Source organism: Corvus cornix, chromosome Z (genome assembly GCF_000738735.6).
Source record: "Corvus cornix cornix isolate S_Up_H32 chromosome Z, ASM73873v5, whole genome shotgun sequence".
NCBI lineage: Eukaryota > Metazoa > Chordata > Aves > Passeriformes > Corvidae > Corvus > Corvus cornix.
The window spans coordinates 21,686,614-21,708,282 of NC_046357.1; the positions used below are offsets into that span (position 1 = coordinate 21,686,614).

Genomic DNA, 21,669 nt, shown 5'->3' on the forward strand with positions numbered 1-21,669 from the left:
TTTGCTTCAACACAGATCAGAGTCAGCGGAGGGCACTGTCTCTTCCCACTGACTGTGTCTCTGGGGAAGGGCTAAAGCTCCATTTGGAGCAAACCCCTAAGGTTTGGCAGCGTTTGGGTGGAGAGTTTTGGTTGGAGCTGTCACAGAATTAAGAGGCTCCATGAACAATGCAGTGCAGCCCCCAAGACCCTGCCAGGTCCTTGCAATGTCTGGCTGGGATTTTTTTCCCCCCACGGCTTTGGCTTTTTGCCTGTTTCTGGATGTCCTGCATATCATTACTGGTAGGAAGGAGCTGCTGCAAACCTCCCTGGCCAGTCATTAGGAGCAGTTAAGAGTGTTTTTAAGGCAGGTGTTGAGCACTTCCAAATGCCTGGGGAGGGCTTTGGACACTGTGAAAGCAAGGAAACATTGGAAACCCAAGTATTGAATTTCCTTTTCCAAACAACTGGCTGCAGCCTATCACTGCCTGTCAAAGTTGAAGGCACAAGTCAGCACGTTTTTACATTCCCAAGGGTAGAGATAGGGATTTCTCCAAGTGCTTCCCCATTACTCTCTGCAGGGAGAGCCAAGTAATAGACTGCTGTCACGCCAGGATTTTTTTATTTCTTATTTTTAAATAGAGGATGAATTCCTTCCCCTGGTTAGTTTTCCCATTTCCAGGCTGGGGACTCATTTACATGGATGTAATACCACAAAAGATGAGGTTTATTGCCTTGTTGAACGAAGTGGACCTAGACCCACTCCAACTTCCTTTTCAACACTTTTTAAAAAAATTGAGATAGCAGACCGGACCCTGGAGAAGAGCCTTTGAGCCCAGATGTCTCCCCATAAATGGGGAGTATTCCAACTTTTTTTGCATTTTCCAGTGTGGAGCAATGCGGAACAGACTTGGGTTGCACACAGGAGCTGGATGGAATGGTGGTGAGGGGAAGGGATGGCTGAGCACACAGAGTTGGGCTGATGGGCAAAGCCCCAAGAGTTGCCTTAAAGTTCAGGTACCAGCCAAACCCTCTCTGCCCTTGGAATTGCTGGGATTTTGCTCAGGCATAAGCCCTGCAGCCCAGAAATGCCGTTGAGACCTGCAGTGTGACTCCTGCTTTTAGCATGGGAGTTGTGGTCAAGTGATTCCTGTCAGCTGTTCCTTCTCTGACACCTTCAGACCAAACAGAAAGGAGAAACAGTATTAAAAAAAAGTCTCGGAGACGCTTTACAACATTTCCAAAGCTGCATTTCCTCCAGGGCCTTTTCCTGACAGATGTACAGGGCTGAGCCCAAACCCAGGAGACACAGAGCAGCTTGGGGAGGAAGAGCTGGGCTGGGTGAGAAACGTCATGCCAGGCTGTTGGGACCCCCCATCCCTCCAGGCATGCCAGAGCCTGGGAGGGGAGGGGTGAAACTGGGACCACTAAATCCCAGAAAACATTTTCTCTCAGTGAAATTTGGCTTTTTTTTTTCTTTCTTCTTTTATTTTTTTTTAATGTGATGATCCAAAAATCTCAAATACACCCTTGAATTCAACGCTGAGAATAAAGCTATAATTAAAACATAGTGAGAAGTATAAAAGCAAAAAGACAGCTTTAAGTGTAGCAACGCTGCTGAAGTGTTTCTCCTTCCTCCTTGGAAAATATTGCTGAATTCAACACGTTGCTGTGAAACATCATCTTCAACAAAACTTTTTTTCCCCCCTGAAGCTAGTGGGAAAGAGTTGCAGGAAAAAACCTCTCATCCAGTGCTGTATAAACAGCTGTCTCCCTTGTGTGATGGGTCCAGGCTGCCTGGCTGTATCCCATCCCTCATTCTTGCTGGTTCCCATCCCCAGCACTCAGCACCTCTTCAGTCTTAGTGTAAATAGAGGTGGGGGGTTGGGACTAGATGATCTTTAAGTCCCTTCCAACCCTTAACTATCTATGATTTTCTGTAAATATGCTGATTAACGCTGGTCACTGCCAGCTGTAAATCACAAAATCACAGATTTTCTTGAGTTGGAAGGGGCCTATAAGGATCACTGAGTCCAACTCCAAGCCTGCTGTTGAACAACCCTAAGAATCACACCATGTGCTGGGTTTTGATTTTGTCGAATGCTGAGCTTAGGCCCTGGTGGGAATCCCACCTCATCTTTTTTTTTTCAGTTTATTAAGGCTGCACGTGGTCTCCCCGCATGGTGTGCAGAAGAGATGCTGTGCTCTGTGTTAGGGACCCTCCAGCCACGCCAGCTCATGTCACTCAGCAATTAATGAGAGGCTTCATTAGTGTGAGAGGATGTTGGCTGGGGATTGTACAAGCAGGCAGGGGCACTGTGCAGTCTCTGAGGTCTGTGTTTATGAGGTTTTTTGGGAAGAGCTCAGCTGTGCTGTGCTGCGCCTGCACGGAGGCACAGTGCAAAGAGGGCTGTGAGCACCAAACCATTAATCAGCAGCAGGGAGCCCATCTCAGCCCCCTCCCCCTGAACTCCTTTGCAGCACCTTTCCATCAAGTGTGAAAGACTCTGAGCAGGAGATGATAAACCTCCAGAACCCCATGCTGCCACCCAGGACACAAATATGCTCCACCAACCACCAGAGTCCAGCCCTTCATCCTGACTCATCTCTGGCACGGCCCAGCCTGAACGAGTAAATAAGGCACATAAAAATAGTCTTTATCCATTGCTTGCATCTCCCAGCCACAGGTGCTGAGGTCCTTTACCATTTCCCTGGCACAGACACGTGGGGTGGCAGGCTGTGCCCTGGGCTGGATTGGAGCTGGCAGCACATTATTTTTAGCATGGTTTTTGCCATCTTGCATCTTGCCCCAGAAGAGCAGCAAAGGTGGTCAATTGCCTAAAAAACAGGTCCTATGAGGAGCAGCTGAGGGAGCTGGGAAAGGGGCTCAGGCTGGAGCAAAGGAGGCTCAGGGGGGACCTTGTGGCTCTGCACAAGTCCCTGACAGGAGGGGGCAGCCGGGGGGGTCGGGCTCTGCTCCCAGGGAGCAGGGACACAATGAGAGGAAATGGCCTCAAGTTGTGCCAGAGGAGGTCCCGGCTGGATATTAGAAATTTTTTTTTCACTGCTAGAGTGGTCAGGCATTGGAGTAAGTTGCTCAGGAAGGTGGTACTATCACCATCTCTGGAAGTGTTCAAGAAGGGTCTGGATGCAGCATGTGGATATGGTTAAGGGGTGATTTTGGTGGTGCTGGGCTAATGGCTGGACCCAATGATCTTTCAGCCTTGATTGAGTTCTGTGATTCTCAGTTTCCCCAGATGAAATGAGAAAGCTGTTGGCAAAGGTGCTGAAAGTGAGACGGATTCCTTCCTGCCTGACAGATTTTTCTTAAATTCTTTCCTCTTCTTCTTTCATCCTCCCTGCCTCAATCTCCCCACCCTGCTGTCAGCTGTCCTGTAACAGGAGTGAGACAGCACAGTATCTCCCTCTGCCAGACCACTTAACCTTTATGCAGCTGAATACCATGAATTTGGGCTGGGGGGTTATTTATTTCATTTTTTTATTTTCCATGGCAGGGGGATTGGGACTAGGTGATCTTTAGGGTCCCTTCCAACCCAGGCCATTCTATTGTTCTGTGACTGTCACACCTCGTTTCCTATTAGTAAGTGAATTTCACTCATCTCATAAGGGTATATTCACAAACAATTTGGAAGGGATTACACGTGTCTGATGGCATCAGGCAATTAGGAACTTGTTTGTAGACGCAGTGTGAGTCCCCCGTGGTGTCCTCCACGTGCCACGTGAAGCTGGAGCTGCTTCCATGATTTTGGCCTTTACTCACTGCACGCTGTCAGGACCAATGCAAACTTCCCACTGTGTTGCTGGCTCTGAGGGGAATTTCAATGCACATCCAGGGAAGTGAGCTGCAGGCTCCTGGGCTGTTAAAAGCCTGGCAGGCTCTGCTGGTGCTTGGAGAGGCACTACAATGGCTCCTGTTGAGGGGGCTTATCTGCCTCCCCAGGGCGGGAGAGGGGTTGCAGGGGATCTAATCAGGGCGAGGTGGCTGAGACGACCCAGCTCAGCCGATTACAACAGGCAGAACTTCCTCAACTGTAAAATCTTTCAGTGAGTGAAGCCAGGGCTCTCCAGGAGCTGCCGTCTCCCTCTGCCATGACGGGACCTGGATGTGAACCAGCCCCAGCCTCCCTGACATCCCCAGCCCCCCATGTGGACCATGGAGTCCTCGACGAGCAGTCCAGGTTGCCTTACCCAGGGGAAATATTCACATGCTTTGCAAGCAACTTAACAGCATGAGACAGATTTTGTTTTCCTCTCAAGGGCGGCTGGGCTTCCTGGGCTGCAGCTGTCTGCTCGAGACACCTATCCCAGTGCCAGGTCCAGGCCTGATCCTGCGTCCCTTACCAGTAGCCTGGTGGCGTCAAGAGTGCTATTGCCTGAGGAAAGGAGGTGGAAATAAATAGTTCTTCTTTCTGGGTTTTTCTTTTCATAAAGCCTGTAGCATCCCATGTCTCACTGCAGGGATTACCCAGGGGCTTTGCATCTGAGACAGGTCAGCGTTGAATGAGCACACAGATCCCTTGAGTCTTCCTGGCTGAAATACTTCTGGGTGGATAAATATGCATGTGCCTAGATGTAGTCAAACCTTGACTGATGCTAAAGGAGAATCCCCAGTGGCAGAAGCACCTAGGACCAGACCAGTACATTTCTGTGGCTCGATGTCACTTACCAACCTGCCAAAATACATGAACTTATAATTCGCAGGGTTCACCCGGGGGTGCGGAGGAAACGGGAGCATTTCTGTTCATGAGAAAAAAAGTCCATGCTGCTTTGGATAATGTATGGAAACAATAAATATAACTGTAGAACCGAGGGGAAAAAGGAGGAAAAAGCAGCAGCCGTGGAAGTGAGAAAGAGGCAGCGAGGAGGATGTGTTGAGTTTCCCCGCGGGTTTCCGCTGCGCTTGACGCCTGCGGGAGTGAAGGGTGGAAACGGCACGGCAGCGAGCAGCCGAGCAGGTTCAGCTGTCCACACGCCTGCATCATCTGCTGGCTTTCTAAAAACGAATTTGTACCTTCCCCAGTCTGAGGCTGAAGCCTGTAATGCCAACTTCCAGCTAAGTGTTTTGGGCGCTTCGTAAATTGTTGTTAAGCAGCCTTCCCCGCAGGCTTGTGGAGGATTGTCTTCTCAGTGCAGGCTGGGGATGTGGTTTAGCAGTGGGCTTGGCAGTGCTTGGTTGGACTCAATGATCTGAGAGGGCTTTTCCTGCCCAAACGATTCTATTATTGTGTTCTGTGGTGCTAAATGATTCTATGAGGCTGTGGCATCATGGAGGTGATTCTGCCCCTCTGCCCCGCTCAGGTGAGAGCTGCTTCCAGCTCTGGGGTCCCCAGCACAGAAAGGACAGGGACTTGTTGGAGCCAGTCCAGAGAAGGCCACCAAGATGATCAGAGGGATGGAGCACCTCTGCTATAAGTAAAGGCTGAGAGAATTGGGATTGCTCAGCCTGGAAATGAGAAGGCTTTGGAAAGACCTCATTGTGACCTCATTCCCTTCCAGAACCTAGAGGAAACCTACAGGAAAGATGGGGCAAGACTATTTGCAAGCACCTGGAGTGACAGGTCAAGGGAGAATGGCTTCAAATTGAAAGAAAATAGGTTTAGATTAGACATTAGGAAGAAATTCTTTCCTGTGAGGGTGGTGAGGCCCTGGCACAGGGTGCCCAGAGAAGCTGTGGAGGCCCCATTCCTGGCAGTGTCCAAGGCCAGATCGGACGGGGCTTGGAGCAACCTGGGATAGTGGAAGGTATCCCTGCCCATAGCAGGGGATTGGAACTAGATGAACTTCAAAGACCCCTTCCAGCCGAAACCATTCTATGATTGTATGATTGCGTGATTGTGTGATTCTGTGACTGCAGAACTGCGTATCTGTGAGGAATACTGCAGGCTGTAGAGGCCCAGAGCAGTGGGATGTCACACAGACCTGGCTCCACAGCAGGTTTTCAGCATCACAGGGTGAAGCTGCAGCATTTGTCACAGCAGCAGAGGAGAGCCAGGCCAGCTGGAGCAGCCACTGATCCACACTCATGTTCTGACACTGGCAGGAATCACCAAAGTAGTGATTCTCCACCTGTTGATCCCTTGTGCTGACCTTGGCTTTAGGATGTGATGGAAGATGCTGAGAGGGAGTGGATGCAGCAACTGTCAGAGCATCACACAAGGCAGGGAGATGTTGCTGGTGCTCACCCAAAGGCATCCCTGGCTACATGACACTACACCATCACAACATGTCATACCTTCTTTTGGGGCAGACTAGTCCCGAGTTATATCAGAGAATCACATAGCTCCTCTTTCCCACCCCACAGATAGCCTGGCTTGCCCGAGACACAATTCGCTTCTCCAGCAGATCCTGTCTTTGTCTCCACATGTTATCACAAACTTGGAGACTTGCAAGGCACCTTTTAGACCTGTATTATCTACATTCAGGCATTGGCTGTCTTTGTGGCTTAGCTGAGGCCAGGCAGGTCTAAGGCAACAAGGGTTGTCCAAGTTGGGAGCTTGAGTGGGTGTGTGGGCATCTGGGGGCATTCTGAGGACATTTAGCCTCAACCTGTTAAAGGCAAACTGCCCCAAAACGGAGTAAGTCACCTGCTTTGCTGACACAGATGTGATGCATCGCTCATCTCAGAGCTGCTGTTCTGATGTTGCTCTGAGCTGTCATCATCTGCTATAGCAACAGCATTTAAATGAAAGGAAGCACCATCAGGACAAGGAAATGATTTATGGCTGGTGGGCAGCCTGACAGTGATCCCAGAGAAATCAGTCCTCCACAGCTCCAGACAGGAGCAACTGGAACTACTCAAGGCACCACAAGCACGTCAATGAGCCTTGCACAGGGGCTGACCCTCTTACCCCAAGCACCAGGCTGGGCACAGGCACAGGTGCTTCCAGGCTGGCCTTGGGTCAGAAACCTCTCTGGGCCTCATGAGGACCTCATTGCCTTTGTGGACTCCCCTGAATATCTTCCCTGGAAATATTAAAAAGCTGGACACCTCCCTCAGTAAGGAGGGTGCTCAAGGACCCTGCCTGAGCAGGGGGACTGGACTAGATGATCTCCAGTGGTCCTTCCAACCTTAATTCTGGGATTTTGTGATTGCCTCCAGGGCTGGAGAAGGCAAATATTTGGACATGGAGGGTAAGCCATAAAAGACCTCTAGGATCTGGCTAATCTCTCTTCCTGCAAAATCAAAGTATCCCAATGGAGGAGGAGAATCCTTCTATAGGATGAGGACCAAAACTTGAGATCATTAAGCTGAGAGAAGGTCTCTGCCTTGCTGATCCCAGAGCAACATTGCCTTCATGCAGGCACCACTGGACAGGTGATAGGAACAGGATCGTAGAGGGTGCAGTTAGTGGCTCTGGAGTATGATAGGCACACATTATACCCTCATTGTCTTTGCTGTGGAAATGTCCTCAAAGCTTGGCTAATGAAAATGTCAGCTCTGCCCTTGTACTGGGGAGTGAAAACAAAAGCTGGAAAGAAAATCAGGACTCGGTTTTAGTCATGGATTAGTCTCTGCTGTGGCAGACATTGCTATCCAGGCAAAAAGCAGATTAAATCCACGAGTCCAATTTTCTTGAAGCATCTTATAGGCAATGTTTATGCTTGTTGGTTTCAATGCAAGTGTGATCTAGGACCACACTTGAGGCTTGGAAAAGAGGGAGAAGATGTGCTAGCAAAGTAATCAGTGATAGACTTTCTGGCTCTGCACAACTCCTTGACAGGAGGGGGCAGCCAGGTGGGGGTCGGGCTCTGCTCCCAGGGAACAAGGGACAAGATAAGAGGAAATGGCCTCGAGCTGTTCCAAGGGAGGTTTAGGTTGGATATCGGGAAAAGTTTCTTCACAGAATGTGTGGTCAGACTTTGGAAGAGGCATTCAGGGAAGTGGTGGAGTTCCCACTTCTGGAATTATTCAATTGTCATGTGAATGTGGCACCCGGGGACATGGTTTAGTGGTGAACAGAATGGCTCTGGGTTAATGGACTCGCTGATCTTAGAGGGTGTGGACTCGCTGGTCTTAGAGGATTTTTCCAGCTTTAACAATCCTGCGACTCTCTGACACTGCTAATGTGAGAACCTCTGTGGAATTCAAAGGGATCAGTGCCTGCTTTTGGTGTTGATTGGGGTGAGCTACCTGGACAAGGATGCTCAGCTCATGTTTGCAGGGTGACACTCTATTTACCTCATGTACATGAGACCAAAATGAGGACGTGGAAAGCAGTCCCCACCAGGGCCCTTTGCATCTAGATGCAATGAGCAGGAGAGGGTAAACTCAAAAATAACTAACTTAAAAATGATTTGAGCTGGTTTTTTTTGCCAGGGGTTTCTGGGGTTCACCAGCACCCTGCTTAGTAAGGACTGGTTCTTTGTTTTGCAGGCGGGCTTGGTTATGCCAGCAGCGTTATTGGATAACTGCTAATAAGCATAGAATTGCTGAAGTATTCCCCAAAGTCTTTGCTTTGCTGTAAAAATCCTCATCAGCAATTGGATTAGTTGTAGAGAATGAACAATTACTACACAGGGTAGTGTGTTATATTAAGACAAATTCATGGGTTTTATTTAATCATATCATCCCAGTCACATTTTGATGTTATTCCTATGAAGGGAAATGCATCACTGCACCAGTAGGTACTAGCAAAAAGTACTGAAAAATGCTTTATTTTATTAATTAGTTCCTAAAGATAAGGCAAATTAACTCTGTACCAAAACAAAATGTTGGGCTTTTGCTTTCAGATATGTTAGCTCTGTGTATCTTCCTGCACACATACCACAGATAAAGTTTGCGTGTTCTGGACCTTGAGAAAGTGTGTGACCAAGTTTCTCCCAAGGACTGCCTATGTATGGGAAGCAAAATCCAAATCAAAAACATGACCAACTGATCTGCCCACGTGGTGCTCTCTAGTTCACCATGGCTCTGGCATCAAAGGCCCTGCAGACATTTAACTAAAATCAGGTTAAGGGTTCCCAAGACCCAGTAAAAGCTGGAAATCACTGGCTGAGGTTACACCAGGCATTGAGAGACAAGAGAGTCACAGGAGATGAGAGACAGGCTTTCTCTGCTTTACTTATGTGCTAGAGAATGTGTCCCGGGAAATGTGGGGGAGTATCACTGAGCTTCACTGTCTTGTATCGCCCCAAGACATTTTTGTCTGAAATACAGCTGAACTGCAGCCTGGTGACATAGTTGGTGTGTGCAGAGGGTTTAGCACTTTTACGTGCCCTCAAACCTTTTCTTCGGGCCCCGTGATTGCCTGGGGTTGCACAGTGGCTCGCCTGTGACCTGCTGCAGCAGTTTTCCATTGGGAAGACACATGGCCATCAGAGTTTGAGCAATTCACCATGAGTTACATGGCAAGTATCAAGCAAACACAGCAGTCAGGAGGCTTCTCCTCATAATTCCCTTCAGCAATGGGTCAGGGAAGTGCAGGATCTCCATTTCATTACTCAGCCTTTACCTGTTTGCGGCGAATTTGGGCCAGGTCGTCAGCAACAAATACAGCCTGCAGGGGAACGGGGTATATGAATGGTTCTTTGGCCTGGGTTTGCAGATCTGTCATTGAGGAACAGCAGGTCTGATCCCACCACCTCTGGTTTTAATTAATATCGTGGTCGAATCATGCTGTTATATGACAGCAGGGGAAATTATCACCTCAAGAAGCACTGCTGTGGGTGGCATGTATTGTGTAACCTGCTCTCTGTCAGACGGGCACTGTGGAGGATTAGTTTGTATTTAAGAGATGCTGTGTGTAATTATGCACAGCTTTGCAAACCATCCATTTCTGATAGCCCCTCTCCTGTTGTTTCTCCTGCTGGCATCTGGCTTGCTGTGAGCCTCTCCTGTTTCCATATGGACATGACCAGAGAGCACTTGGGACTCCCTGAGCTGCTGTGATGGACTGGCCCTGCCTGGCAGGGAGATGTGAGCAGAAGGGGTCTGGTGAAGAAGGCATGATGTATGTGCTTGTGCTTTGGGATGATGTAGTGTCTCTTGGTGCTGTTGTTCTAGGATATTTTGTACCATTCACAAAGATTAAAACAGAAAGAGGAAGATGGGGTGTTCAAAACACTGTAAAAGGGGAGGTGTTCCATCCTGGGGCTGATCATCAGCAAAGAGGCATCCCTAATAGCCTCACTCAAGTCTCATCCTTCATCTCTGAGTTGACTCTTTCCCTAGTTTAAGAGCCAGAAGTTTTGGGCGATTCCTGTAAATGCTCCAGGAATGTAGGAATTAACACGCTGGATTGGGCCAAGGGCCCGTCCAAGCAAGGATCTTGAGCAAGGTGTAAGCCAGTGCCACATGTTTTGCAAAATGCCTCCACTATGGATATGTTTCACACCTCATTTCTTCCTCATTCCCATCAGCTTCAGGACTGGTCTCATAGCAGTCCGTGTTGTGTTTCCAGCAGCTGCTCTCTCCCGGCATGCCGCTCATGAGGACAGGCTGTCGCAGGATCTCAGCAATCACACAGGGCCTTCATCCCTGCTCTCAGAGGTGGAAGTTGTCTCATTCACATCCTGAAGTCAGTGTGAGGCAATTTTTTAGAGATTATTAAAGATTATTTCCTTGCCTATGAGACATTTTTAGAGAGGCAAAGAAATGACTTGCAGGGAAAGTCTGCAATTCAGGGAAAACATTCAAAACTTCAGTGAGATAATATCCAAACCCCAAATATTTTAGAAAACAGGATTTGTTTTCTGGATATTTCCTTAAGTGTTGAGTGTATATCATAAAATGGTTTGGGTTGGAAAGGACCTCTAAAGGTCATCTAGTCCAACTCCACTGCCATGGGCAGGGACATCTCTCACTAGACAAGGTTGCTCCAAACTTCATCCAAGCTGGCCTCAAACACTTCCAAGATGGGGCATCCACAGCTTTTCTGGGCAATCTGTGCCAGGGTCTCACCGCCCTCAGCACAAAAATGTCTTCCTTCTATCTAGTCTGAATTTCCTCTCTTCTAGTTTAAAACCATCGCTCCTTGTTCTACCTCCACGGGCTCTATTAAGGCTTTTGTTCTTTTTCTGTTTAAGACAGGAGAGCCAAAACAAGCTCAAAGCAGTTTTCATCACTACACACTTCAACTTGGAGCCAAAAAGAGACTTTGAACCCAAATCTATGTTTTGGCTCCAATGTTTCTTGGAGGAGAAATACCATTAGTCAAAATCAGCATTTTTTCTTGTAATCAACTTTAACTGGCTTGTTCTCTTTTATTGGTGTTTTTTTATGAACCTTCTGGAAGTGGAGAGTAAGAGCCATTTGCCCAACCCTTGCCATGGGTGGGCGAGCATGGGGCTGGTCTGCCCTGGCCGCCGCCGGCCCCCGTGACCGCTGTGCTCTTCTCTTCCAGGTGCTCCCTTTCAAAGGTCTCAGCATGCCCATGCTACCTCTTGCCGGCATTTCCACCTGGGTCCCCAGCCCCCGCTCTCCGCCGACTTCGCCCTGCCTCACGCGGTGCAGCCGCAGCCGGGGCTGGCTCCCCACATGGCCCCCGCGCACCAGCACAGCGGCCCCCTGCACCAGCCCCTGGCGCCGGTGCCAGCCCTGCCCTTCCAGGACGTCGCCGGGCCCTCCTTCCTACCTCAGGCGCTACACCAGCAATACCTCCTCCAGCAGCAGCTCCTCGAGGCGCAGCACCGCCGGCTCATGCCCCATCCCAGGTAAGGGGATCCCGCTCTCACCAAAGGATGTGGAGGAGCTGCGTCAACCTCACACGGCCTGTGAAACCCCAGCAGTGCTGGCAGTGTTGGGTTTTCTTCTCGAGCTCGCCTGTGTGCACTGAGAATGTGTCTGCCAGAAGGGAGGCTGCAGGGCAGGCTGCACCTGAAGGTGTGCCAATCCTGTGGGGATCCCTATGGTGTTCTTCTAGCGTGCTCCATTATTGGCAGTCCGAGGAGGATCATGATGGTGTTACAGGGGTCCTGTCCTGTCTCTGCGTGCATGAGCTACATCCTCGTAGCTGCTGTTCCAAGCCATGCAAGAGACTGTCCACTTGTCTCATCAGGTTATACACACGGAGGTCTTGCTGCTCAGGGTCTAGGTAGGCTTTCCATCTCTGTGAGGGAATGATGCCACTGACCTGCAGCACACTCTGTCACAGAAAGCATCCTAAATCCACACCGAGCTGACAGTGCAGAGAGAATTACTGTAACTCAGCAGAGATGGAAATGGATGCCTGGCCTTGTCTTGATTGTGTTTCTTGAGAGAGGAGTGATTTTTTTTTGGAAACATATGGAAGCTATTTGTGGGTTGTACCCATGGATCAAGAATCAGAGGATGAGACTTTGCAATGATGCTTCATTTGGAAAGAATGCTACGGATAGGAAACCCTTTCATTCCATGCCCTCTCTGTCTGAAAATTGTGTGTTCTTCTCATCATTGTTTTGCTGTGCATAAGCTGGATTTTAGGTGGATTTAATGATTAGCTAATAATTGGGTAGCAAGTATGTTCAAGGCTGAGGAACTGATGATACAAGTGTTTATCTCTTAGTCATAAGCTGAATTCAAATAAAAGCACAGAGCACAACTCCACACAGGATCTGCTTTGGTAAATGCTGTCAGTATTGTATTTGGAAGTGGGCTGTGGTGTGGAAGAAGGCAGGAACCTCTTGCCAGTGCTTGTCTCTGAAAGCACAGCTGCAATGGAGGAGGATGTCTGGACCCTTAAAGGTGTGGGGCAGAAGGTCCCAGTAATGGGAATATGGGTTATGCCTTTGAAAGTGAAACCTCTGAACTGTGGCTGCATGAAAAGTTATTTACTTAGCAGTTGCCTGCTCCATTTGCCCTACTTTTTTCCTGAAGATTTGCTTTGTGATGCCTCCACTGGTAAGTGGTAACTCATCGGGAAGCAAAGGGTATGAGTCTGTCTGTAATGCAGAGCCTGCTTGTGCATCCACCTTGTCTCTTGCCAAATGTGGACACTGATCAAGCAGCACATGCTCTTCCCCTGAGCAGTTCAAATAAGCAATAATCATGAGACTCAAATCCCTAGAAAAATCTTGCTGTATTTTCTCCTGCCTGCAGTGGGAGCAGAGCAGAGGGAGAAGGAGCTGGAACCCAGCCTGGCCTGTCCATCATCCAAAGAAATGTTGGCAAAGGCCAGTGAGAGTAAATCCTGCTTTCAGTCACTCCTGAGTAATCTGGTTGTGAATGAGGTTCCCCAGGAGTTTATGGACTGCATGGGAGAGAAGACAACCTGCAGCTTCTTTATGATGATGGATAACGGCTGAAGCAGGGGCACATTTTATCTTGTGTGTTTTTTATGGGGCTGACTGTGGCAAAAAAGAAAATAGTGCAAACTGCATGAAGCTGCTGAGAAGTTGTTTGGTTTCTTCTTTTTCTCTCCATGTTGCCAGCAAATAACATCTCCTGCAAACTGAGCATATTTGGGTGCCACAGGGCGTGAGAATGGATTGCTATGTGATGACCACGAGGGAATGACAGCCCTGGGTTCCTCTTCCCATCATCCCTGACACCTGCCTGGAGTGTTTAGCTTTGGACACTTATTCACAAGCCCAGCCACTGGGGTTTTCCCATGGGTTCTTGACAGAAATTCCAGTGCCCACCCCTGTCTGACCCTGTTGCTGCTCTCTTTCCCACAGGCGGGCCCAAGAGCGCATGTCTGTCCAGCCTCACCGCCTACACCCCAGCTTCGACTTCAGCCACCAACTCCAGACTCCACAGCCCATGGGGCCCCAGCCCAGGTATTTGGCAGAGGGCACAGACTGGTAAGTGATCCCTATTTCACTGCTGCATCCAATGAAGTGTTTAAAAACTCCTGTGAAGGCTGCAGGTGTTGTAAAAATGCCATCAGGGATCAGGGCTTTGATGAAAGGTAATGAGTCAGCTCAGCAGTTACAGTGTGGGGAGTGTGCAGAGGGAAAACTCATCTCTGAGAGGGCTGTGAGAGTGTGAAAGCCTCCTATATAAATAGAATCATTGAATCATTCATGTTGGAAAAGCCCTCTAAGACCATTGAGTCCAACCATTCCCCAGCACAGCCAAGGCCACCACTAGCCCATGTCCTCAAGTGCCACATCCACATGGTTTTTAAATCGTGCCAGGGATGGGGACCCCAACACTGCCCTGGGCAGCTGTGCCAGGGCTGCTGGACAGCTCCTTGGATGAAGCAATTTTCCCTAATATTCAATCTAAACTTCCCCTCGCACAACTTGAGGCCATTCCCTCTTGTTCTGTCCCTTCTACCCTGGGAGCAGAGCCCTGCCCCCTCCTGTCAGGGAGTTGTGCAGAGCCAGAAGGTCCCCCTGAGCCTCCTTTTTTCCAGGCTAAGCCCCTTTCCCAGCTCCCTCATCTGCTCCCCATCAGACTTGTGCTCCAGACCCTTCCCCAGCTCCACTGCTCCTCTTTAGGCACACTTCATAGTTGTTGCTCATAACTTTTCACCAACAGCTTTAGAGTGAAGCCAAGCATGAATTCTCCCAAGGGCTCTTCATGCTGCAGGGCACAGACAGGGTTTTTTCCTGGTAGACCATTGTCTGCCTGAACTAGACCTTCTGCTGTCCTTCAAGCACTCAAAACCCAGTGGCAATAATGTTTTCTGTGGTCCAAATTAGGGAGAACCATGCTACCCTGCAATGTAGGGTGGTGTGAATGGAGATTTCTTCACCATCCTCCAACTGTAGTGTTCACTACCCTGGAAAAGCTTTGCAGGGAATTGTTAATTTCATTTTCAGAGCAGGCTGAGAGCTCTTGAACAGTTAATAAAGTATGGTAACCTGGTTGAAAGAATGAGAAAATAAAAACATACTTCTGAGTAGCTGCTTGTAAGCTGAGCGAAGTCCATTCTGTGCACTGAATGGAGAAAATAGCATGCGAACTTGTAATTAGAGACAATCGCAATGTATTTGCACAAGGGGACCGAAATAAAATGGAAATCTTAATGATGGCATTTCCTAACATCTGAGCACTTCACTCTGCAAATGAAAAGTCCTTTTAACCCAGGGTTGTTGTTTTTTTCCCCCTCCAGCGCACAATACACAATCTAAAATATGACCACATCCTTCTGCAATTTTCTTCTCAGGTGTTCCCATTACTGGCACTCCTGTGGGCTGAATGTGGTCGGGGTGACATTGTTCATACTGGTTTGCAAAGCAGTTCATGTACCATCTGGATAGAGCGATTCTTTCTGCCTCTCTTTCAGCTCAGAGTGCTTAATTATAATCATTAGAAGTATCTGATAAAGCATCACTAAATGCCCTCCTCCTCCCTCCTTTTCTCCCCTCTGTTGCTCCATAGCCTTATAAAACCCGAGGAGTGGGGGTGACAGAAATCATACATGGTGGGCATATGTTTGGGTGACTCACTTTCCCTTGGGGCACACGAACAGTTTTGCCCAGTGACAAATATAGAAACTGCCTTCTAACGTGTTACCCCTGGATGAGCAGCAGCAGCGTTTCCTCGGAGGCTGTAGGTGGTGGGCACTGCCACAGGAAGTGGAAGTGGGGATGGAAGAAAAGTCTGAGGAAAGATCAGTCATCTCAGACAGCCCAACCCCAGTTAAAGTTTTTTGGTGAAGTAAATAAACTCCCATTTAGTTCCTTAAATCATCTTCTGCACACATGTGTAGTGATGACCATCCAGCCTGTTATATGGAGTCTTACCCTTCACTCCTTGGCTGTTGGCAGCCCATTTACCACAAGCATCACAGCTCTTGAACCTCCCATCTGAGCTTTAAGATGCAGGTGAGGTCATTCATGTAGCATGGACTAGAAAGTAATAGTTAGTTCTGTTCTCCTTCAACAAGTATTCTCTGCTCATTCAGCCCCAAACCCTGGGACTACACTGTTCCATGCTGTATTCTGCTTTGGACACATCTGTAGACCCACAGCATCACTTCAGGAACCTCAACATCTGATCTTAAGGCTCTAGATGCACAAACAGCTCAGCAGTCCTGTTATTGCAATTGCTTGTGCAATTTAAGAATGGCCATTTGCCTTTGAGAGATCTCTTCAGTCCTTGATCCCAAAGCACTCCATGAATTACCACATCTATTTTATAGACAGGGAATATGGGAAGGCAGAGAGGAAGTGGATCAAGGTCATGCATCAAGAAAGTGGCGGGGCTGGGAATGGACCCAAAGCCTCCTGATTTCCAATTGAGCCCTCCATCAACCTGGGAACGATCTTAAGCAATTGGTTAAATATCCAAAATTGGGACACAGGAGCTGGAGAGTGCCCAGACTTGTGGGTTCTCACCCTGGTTGTGCTCTTGCCATTTCCGTGCTGTGTTTTGTCCTCTGCCCAGTTTTGTCTGTCTAGCACGTGGCTAGCACAGGGCAAGCAAAGGTAGTCCCTCTCTTGACCTCTGTTTAGAACCATAGAAGCACAGAATATCCTGAGTCGGAGGGGACCCACAAGGATCATCTCATTCAGGTTAGTGCGGGTGTTAGGGAGTTCTAGAGCACTGGTGGTGCTGCCTGGTGCACAGGCTGTTCTGGATGAAGGATTTCTGCATCTACTGTCCCCTCATGTCCCCATCTTCTGGTGGGTGAAAGCAGTTTCACAGCTGCTGGAGGACACATCTGGGCTGCTCCTAACAAGCCATGGTATGCACTGCTGCTGTCCTCCATGCAGGGGAGGAGAAGTTGGAGGCTGAAACGGGAAGCCACCCTTGTGCTCTAATTAGCTTTGTTCTGGCAAATGTGAAGACAATTGTTATTAGAGCACCGGATTTTGTAGTGATGATAAAGCGAATGATGTTCAAAGCACTTGTTTGCGGAGTGACTCTTAGGCTGGAAAGAATAGGGATCAGCTAATTGGATTATAGGTGGAAATGCTGCATTAGGCCCACTCCCTACACATGGTGTGGTGGTGGTGGGGTTATAGTTTATGTCTGTGTATTGGATTGAGCAGAGCCATGACGCTGGTCATGACAAGTCCTGGGATTGAGCTGGGTTATTTTACTGGAGGATAAAAGTGCCCAAATTCACCAAGCTGAGCTCCAACTTTGCTGGCCTGGGCCAGGCTGTGTTCAGGCAAGCAGGGCCATCAGGGATGTCCTGCCCCATTGGTGTCGGCCTGCTAGTTGTGTGACACACTTTCCTACAGCAACCTCATAAAACCTTTATGTTTTTTGCACAAATCACAGTTCTGGAGTTCATAGGATGGTAGAATTCCAGAGTGGTTTGGGTTGGACAGGACCTCAAACGTCATCTTGCTCCAACCCCTGTCATGGGCAGGGACATCTTCCAGTAGACCAGGGTGCTCCAAGCCCTGTGCAACCTGGCCTTGGACACTGCCAGGGATCCAGGGGCAGCCACAGCTGCTCTGGGCACCCTGTGCCAGGGCCTCCCCACCCTCACACCTCACACCCTCACTACCCTGAGGCTGGATTCAGGCAAGGCACAGTGTCCTTTCACTCCCCAAGTCCTACTATGATCTCTGCTGGGAGACCTCCAAGGAGAACACAGGCACATCAAAAAAGCCCACAGACAGTGCCCATCTAGCTTCTAAAAACTACAAGAATGGTTCATTGTTGAGTCCCTTGAGTAATTACTTGTATTCCTGCAAAATATGCAAGGCAAACTGTAATAGATTGCAGTGCTGGCAGCACAGGAAGGTCCTGGTCTGACCAGACTGGGTTGCTGAGCCTGGGTATCATTTTGAGCCACCAAAATGCTCTTGCTCTGAAATTAGCAGGGTGCATCTGCACAACTCTTGACCCCAAATAACTCAAATGCTATCTGGCATAGAAACAACCCCTCACTCCTCCGTGGTGGCCTGGTGGGTGATTCCCCAAACCGGAGGAAACTCCTTTCCAAGCAGTGACATCTCCCCAGGCTGAGGAGCCCAGAGCAGCCCAGACCTCACCAAGGAGGTTGCCCTGTGAGCATGCTCTGGTTTGCTGCAGTCCTTGAATACAACCATGCACTCAGAGCCACGTCTTCCTCCTGGTGCCCACAGGGACCTCAGCGTTGACGCGGGGCTGACTCACGCCCAGTTCCAGGTCCGGCCGGTGCCCCAGCCCTATCAGCATTACTTGGCTACGCCTCGGATGCACCATTTCCCCAGAAGCACATCCTCAACGCAGATGGTAAGTGAAACGTTTTTACTGAGAAATGTTTTATGCATTGTCTGCCAGAAGGCAGTCAAAATAAAGGCTGCTATCTTTCTATCACCTGTCTTCTGCAAATCCCACTTATCTCCGGCCGTGGGAGGGAGTGTCTGAAAGGATAATGTTGCATCACTGCACTGGATTAGAGAAAGAAAAGAAAAGCTCAGCTGTTCTGGAAGGATTTGGTCCATTGCTTGCAGCACCATGTTGACAAACTGGTCTGCAAAACATGTGCAGGATGTGAGAGACTCAGGAGTTAATACTAATAATTTTATTAATATTGGAAGAAACTGTGATCTCCCAGGACTTTTTGTATGTGGAAGGATTGGCAGTGGGTGACAGCCTTCCCTGATGTCAGCCCCAAGGACCATCTCTCATCATGTCGTTGCTCTCTACATCAGCTTTGATGCCACCTGTAAAGGTTTTGCATGACCTCTTGCACAGGTGGAGGTGGGTTTGATGAGAAAACAGGCTGACTGGGGTAATTTTCTACCCCTTCTCCTAGCAGGGTGCTGTTTGGAGCTAATTGATGCCAAGTACTGCTAATCCTTAAAACATCCTCAGAAATCCCATGAGGGTGCTTTTCCCTGGTGCCATAGTCAGACTCTGACACCTGTGTACTACAGCAAGCCTTAAAGAAAAAAACAATCAAAGCTTTGATGAAGAGAAATTCACCCATTTAAATGAAATAAAATTTCGTTGTAATCTAATCCGTGTTGGGAGTTTGGAACCACGATGTTATGGATGATACAGGAATTATTATAACAGATAATTTATTTGGAGGAAGTGCATGTTCTTTTCATTATAGGAAATGTATTTGATAAAACCTCATTTTTTGTTATCAAAAGGCTTAAATTGGTGAAGGTGTCAAGCTGCTCTTTCAATTTGAATTTTTAAAGCACTAGATTTATGTCAGGGTACACAAGGGTTTCCTGTGGGCAAGTACAGGTGGCTTTATTTTCCTCCCTCACTTCTTGCAGGTTGTTCATGAAATCAGAAATTACCCTTACCCTCAGCTTCAGCTGCTTGCTCTTCAGGGACTGAACCCAAGCAGGCACACGTCTGCCGTGCGGGAGAGCTATGAAGTACGTATCTGGAGACTGGAATTATTAATGTTTTAAGCGCTGTGAATCTGTGCAAGCTCTGGTACTTTTTGTGGCGTGGCAGCTGCAGTGAGTCTTTCAGCAATTCTAGTAATAACTGGGAAGTGATGGGATTGAGTATGGTAAAAAATCTGGTTTACTCCTAGGGGCTCTGGCTCCTTTCATGTCTGTGAACAAAGTGCTCCAGATCTGTGGGGTTTTGTTTCCCAGACTGTCAGATGAAGCTCAAATTCCACCCTAATTTGTGAAATATTGGATATCCAGCTCTTTGCCTCGAGCTCTTAGTTATTATCCCAAGTGCCAGGGATCAGATCCATCATTACAGCATGGCTGATTTGGGTTTGATGGACATTTCCACTGAGGAGAGAACAGGAGGGAGCCTCGATTGCCAGCAGGTATGGTTGTGTGGTGGGAGCTGGTGCCTTGGGAGCAGTGGGGATGGCACTTTCCTGATGTTCCTGTGCCACAGGAGCTGCTGCAGCTGGAGGACAGGCTGGGCAGTGTGAGCCGGGGCGCCGTCCAGAACACCATCGAGAGATTCACCTTCCCCCACAAGTACAAGAAGGTGAGTGCCACGAAACCACGGCACAGCTGCCAGCCCCTCTCAGTCGGCCAAGGGCCGTGGGCACGGAGCAGGCAGAAGGAAGGACTTTGGTGGGTCACAATCCTCAGGGTTGGCAAACTGGCACCATCAACCAAAACATCCCCCGAGGCGTGGGAGGAATGTAAAACCCAGCAGTGGTGCTTTAATAACTTGCGGGGCTCCCGGGGCGGAAGCGGTGGCGTAGCTCAGCTGGCTGTTTCTCACTTCTAGGCTAGGAAGCTGCGGGCCAAATTTTCAAAAGGGTCTCAACCTTCTCCCACTCAGCGGGTGCAATTTCCCCCCTGTCCGCACCTGGTAAGAAAGTGCACACCACCAAGGGGCCTTCGTGCATGCAAACCCGCCCCGTTCTGCATGCAAGCGGCGCTGCCCCGTGCCCGCCCTGAGGGCGGCGGCTCCGCGGCCTGGGGGACCTCGTCCTCCCCTTGCTTCACAAGGGGTGTCTCCTCTGTCGGAGCTGACCTCCTGCCCATGAGGAAATGGGTGGCACATCTTTGGGTTGTGCTAAGTAGAAATTGGGAAGGATGCTTGTCTGGGTAGTAATTTTGTGCGCTGGTCACTACCCGGCTGGAGGGTAGGGATGTTGCATTGCCCAGGTTGGATGTGAGGTAACTCCTGCTGCACTTGTCTCTCACCGCGTCTCCAGTGAACCCAGGAAAATGATATGAATAGGAATGGATGTGTGGGGAAAGAGGAAAAGGGGGAGCTGACAGGCTAAGCACTGCCCTGTGGTGCAGCATGGGGCCGGCCCGGTGGCCAAGCTGGCATGGGGCACAGTGGTTGTCCTTCCTGGCAGTGGTGGCCCCATGACTTTTGGGGTCTCCCCAAGGAGAAGTCTCCAGCAAAGGAGACCATGGGGCCATCCCCACTGCAGGGAAGCGGTGGGGGGCTGTATTGGGGCAGCAGAGGACAGGCTGCTCCTTGGGCCACTGCCACCAGCCTCTCTGCCACTGGCCCCGGGAGGAGATGTGCCAACCAGCAGCATGTTGGTGGCACACTCATCTTGCTGGCTGTTTTGGCTGGGCTGGCTTCTCTGAGCTGGAGGATGTGGCTGATAGATGGAGATCTTATTATTTATCTTCCTGCAACTACCAAGGCTTGGGAGGTCATTAGAAAGGAAAGGCCTAACCAAATGATGTCTTTAACCTTGCTGCAGAGAAGACCACAGGAAGGCAAAGCTGAGCAAGACGATGGCGAGGAGTCAGATACCGACGAGAAATGCACAATCTGTCTGTCCATGCTTGAAGACGGAGAGGACGTCAGGTAAGATCCTTTCATCCCCTCCTCTGCCTCTCGATGCCATCTGAGCTGTGTTTATTTGGATTAATGCTGCTGTGCACTGCTGGGGATGTGTCTGTTCTTGTCCTGAGAAACTCATCTGGGCTGTTGCAGGGTCTGGGAACCCGCATGCTTTGTAGGTGGACATTGGTATGGCCTGTAGGCAGGAAAAGACCTGCAGCAGCAAGGGGGCCAAGTTTTTATAGTTTTTCCTGGGTTTGGATCACCTGCTTCCAGGCTGTGCCAGCTGGCCAGGTGTCAAATTGTCAAAGAAGGGTGGGTCAGACAGGTCTCTGACAACCATCTGGAGCTTGGGGTCATCAACATCTGAGCCTGACAGATGACCAAAGTATGATAAAATGCAGTGTGAGTGTGAGGTCCAGGAGAGCTGGGCTTGTGTCCAAGACAGAGCTGCTTTATTGTAGAATAAGTAAGATTACTCTGCCCACATGGTCACAGGGAACAATCCCCAGCCAGCAGAACCCCAGCTGTCCCTAACAGACATCCCAGGCTCTTGACTGGGTCAAATCTCTACTTGTGGCAGAGGATGGGGACAAGAAATTTGCAAGGGGCTGAACTATCATGGCTGAAGGGACTGCAGGTGAGAAGTACCCAGGTCTGATT

General features: G+C 49.3%; 1 protein-coding gene across 4 annotated transcripts in view; it reads left to right on the forward strand.

Annotated features, from left to right (window-relative positions):
- Positions 1-21,669, forward strand: part of RNF165 (ring finger protein 165) — a 53,563-nt gene that overhangs the window by 28,247 nt on the left and 3,647 nt on the right. For 2 of the 4 annotated variants that reach the window (XM_039567172.1, XM_019292014.3), the window contains exons 2-8: positions 11,342-11,651; positions 13,593-13,718; positions 17,913-18,042; positions 19,044-19,148; positions 19,636-19,731; positions 19,981-20,064; positions 20,924-21,030. In XM_039567172.1, the coding sequence (XP_039423106.1) occupies positions 11,342-11,651; positions 13,593-13,718; positions 17,913-18,042; positions 19,044-19,148; positions 19,636-19,731; positions 19,981-20,064; positions 20,924-21,030 (958 nt within the window). The remainder of the gene's footprint in view (positions 1-11,341; positions 11,652-13,592; positions 13,719-17,912; positions 18,043-19,043; positions 19,149-19,635; positions 19,732-19,980; positions 20,065-20,923; positions 21,031-21,669) is intronic. The other 2 variants (XM_039567173.1, XM_010409661.4) reach the window with 1 other exon arrangement.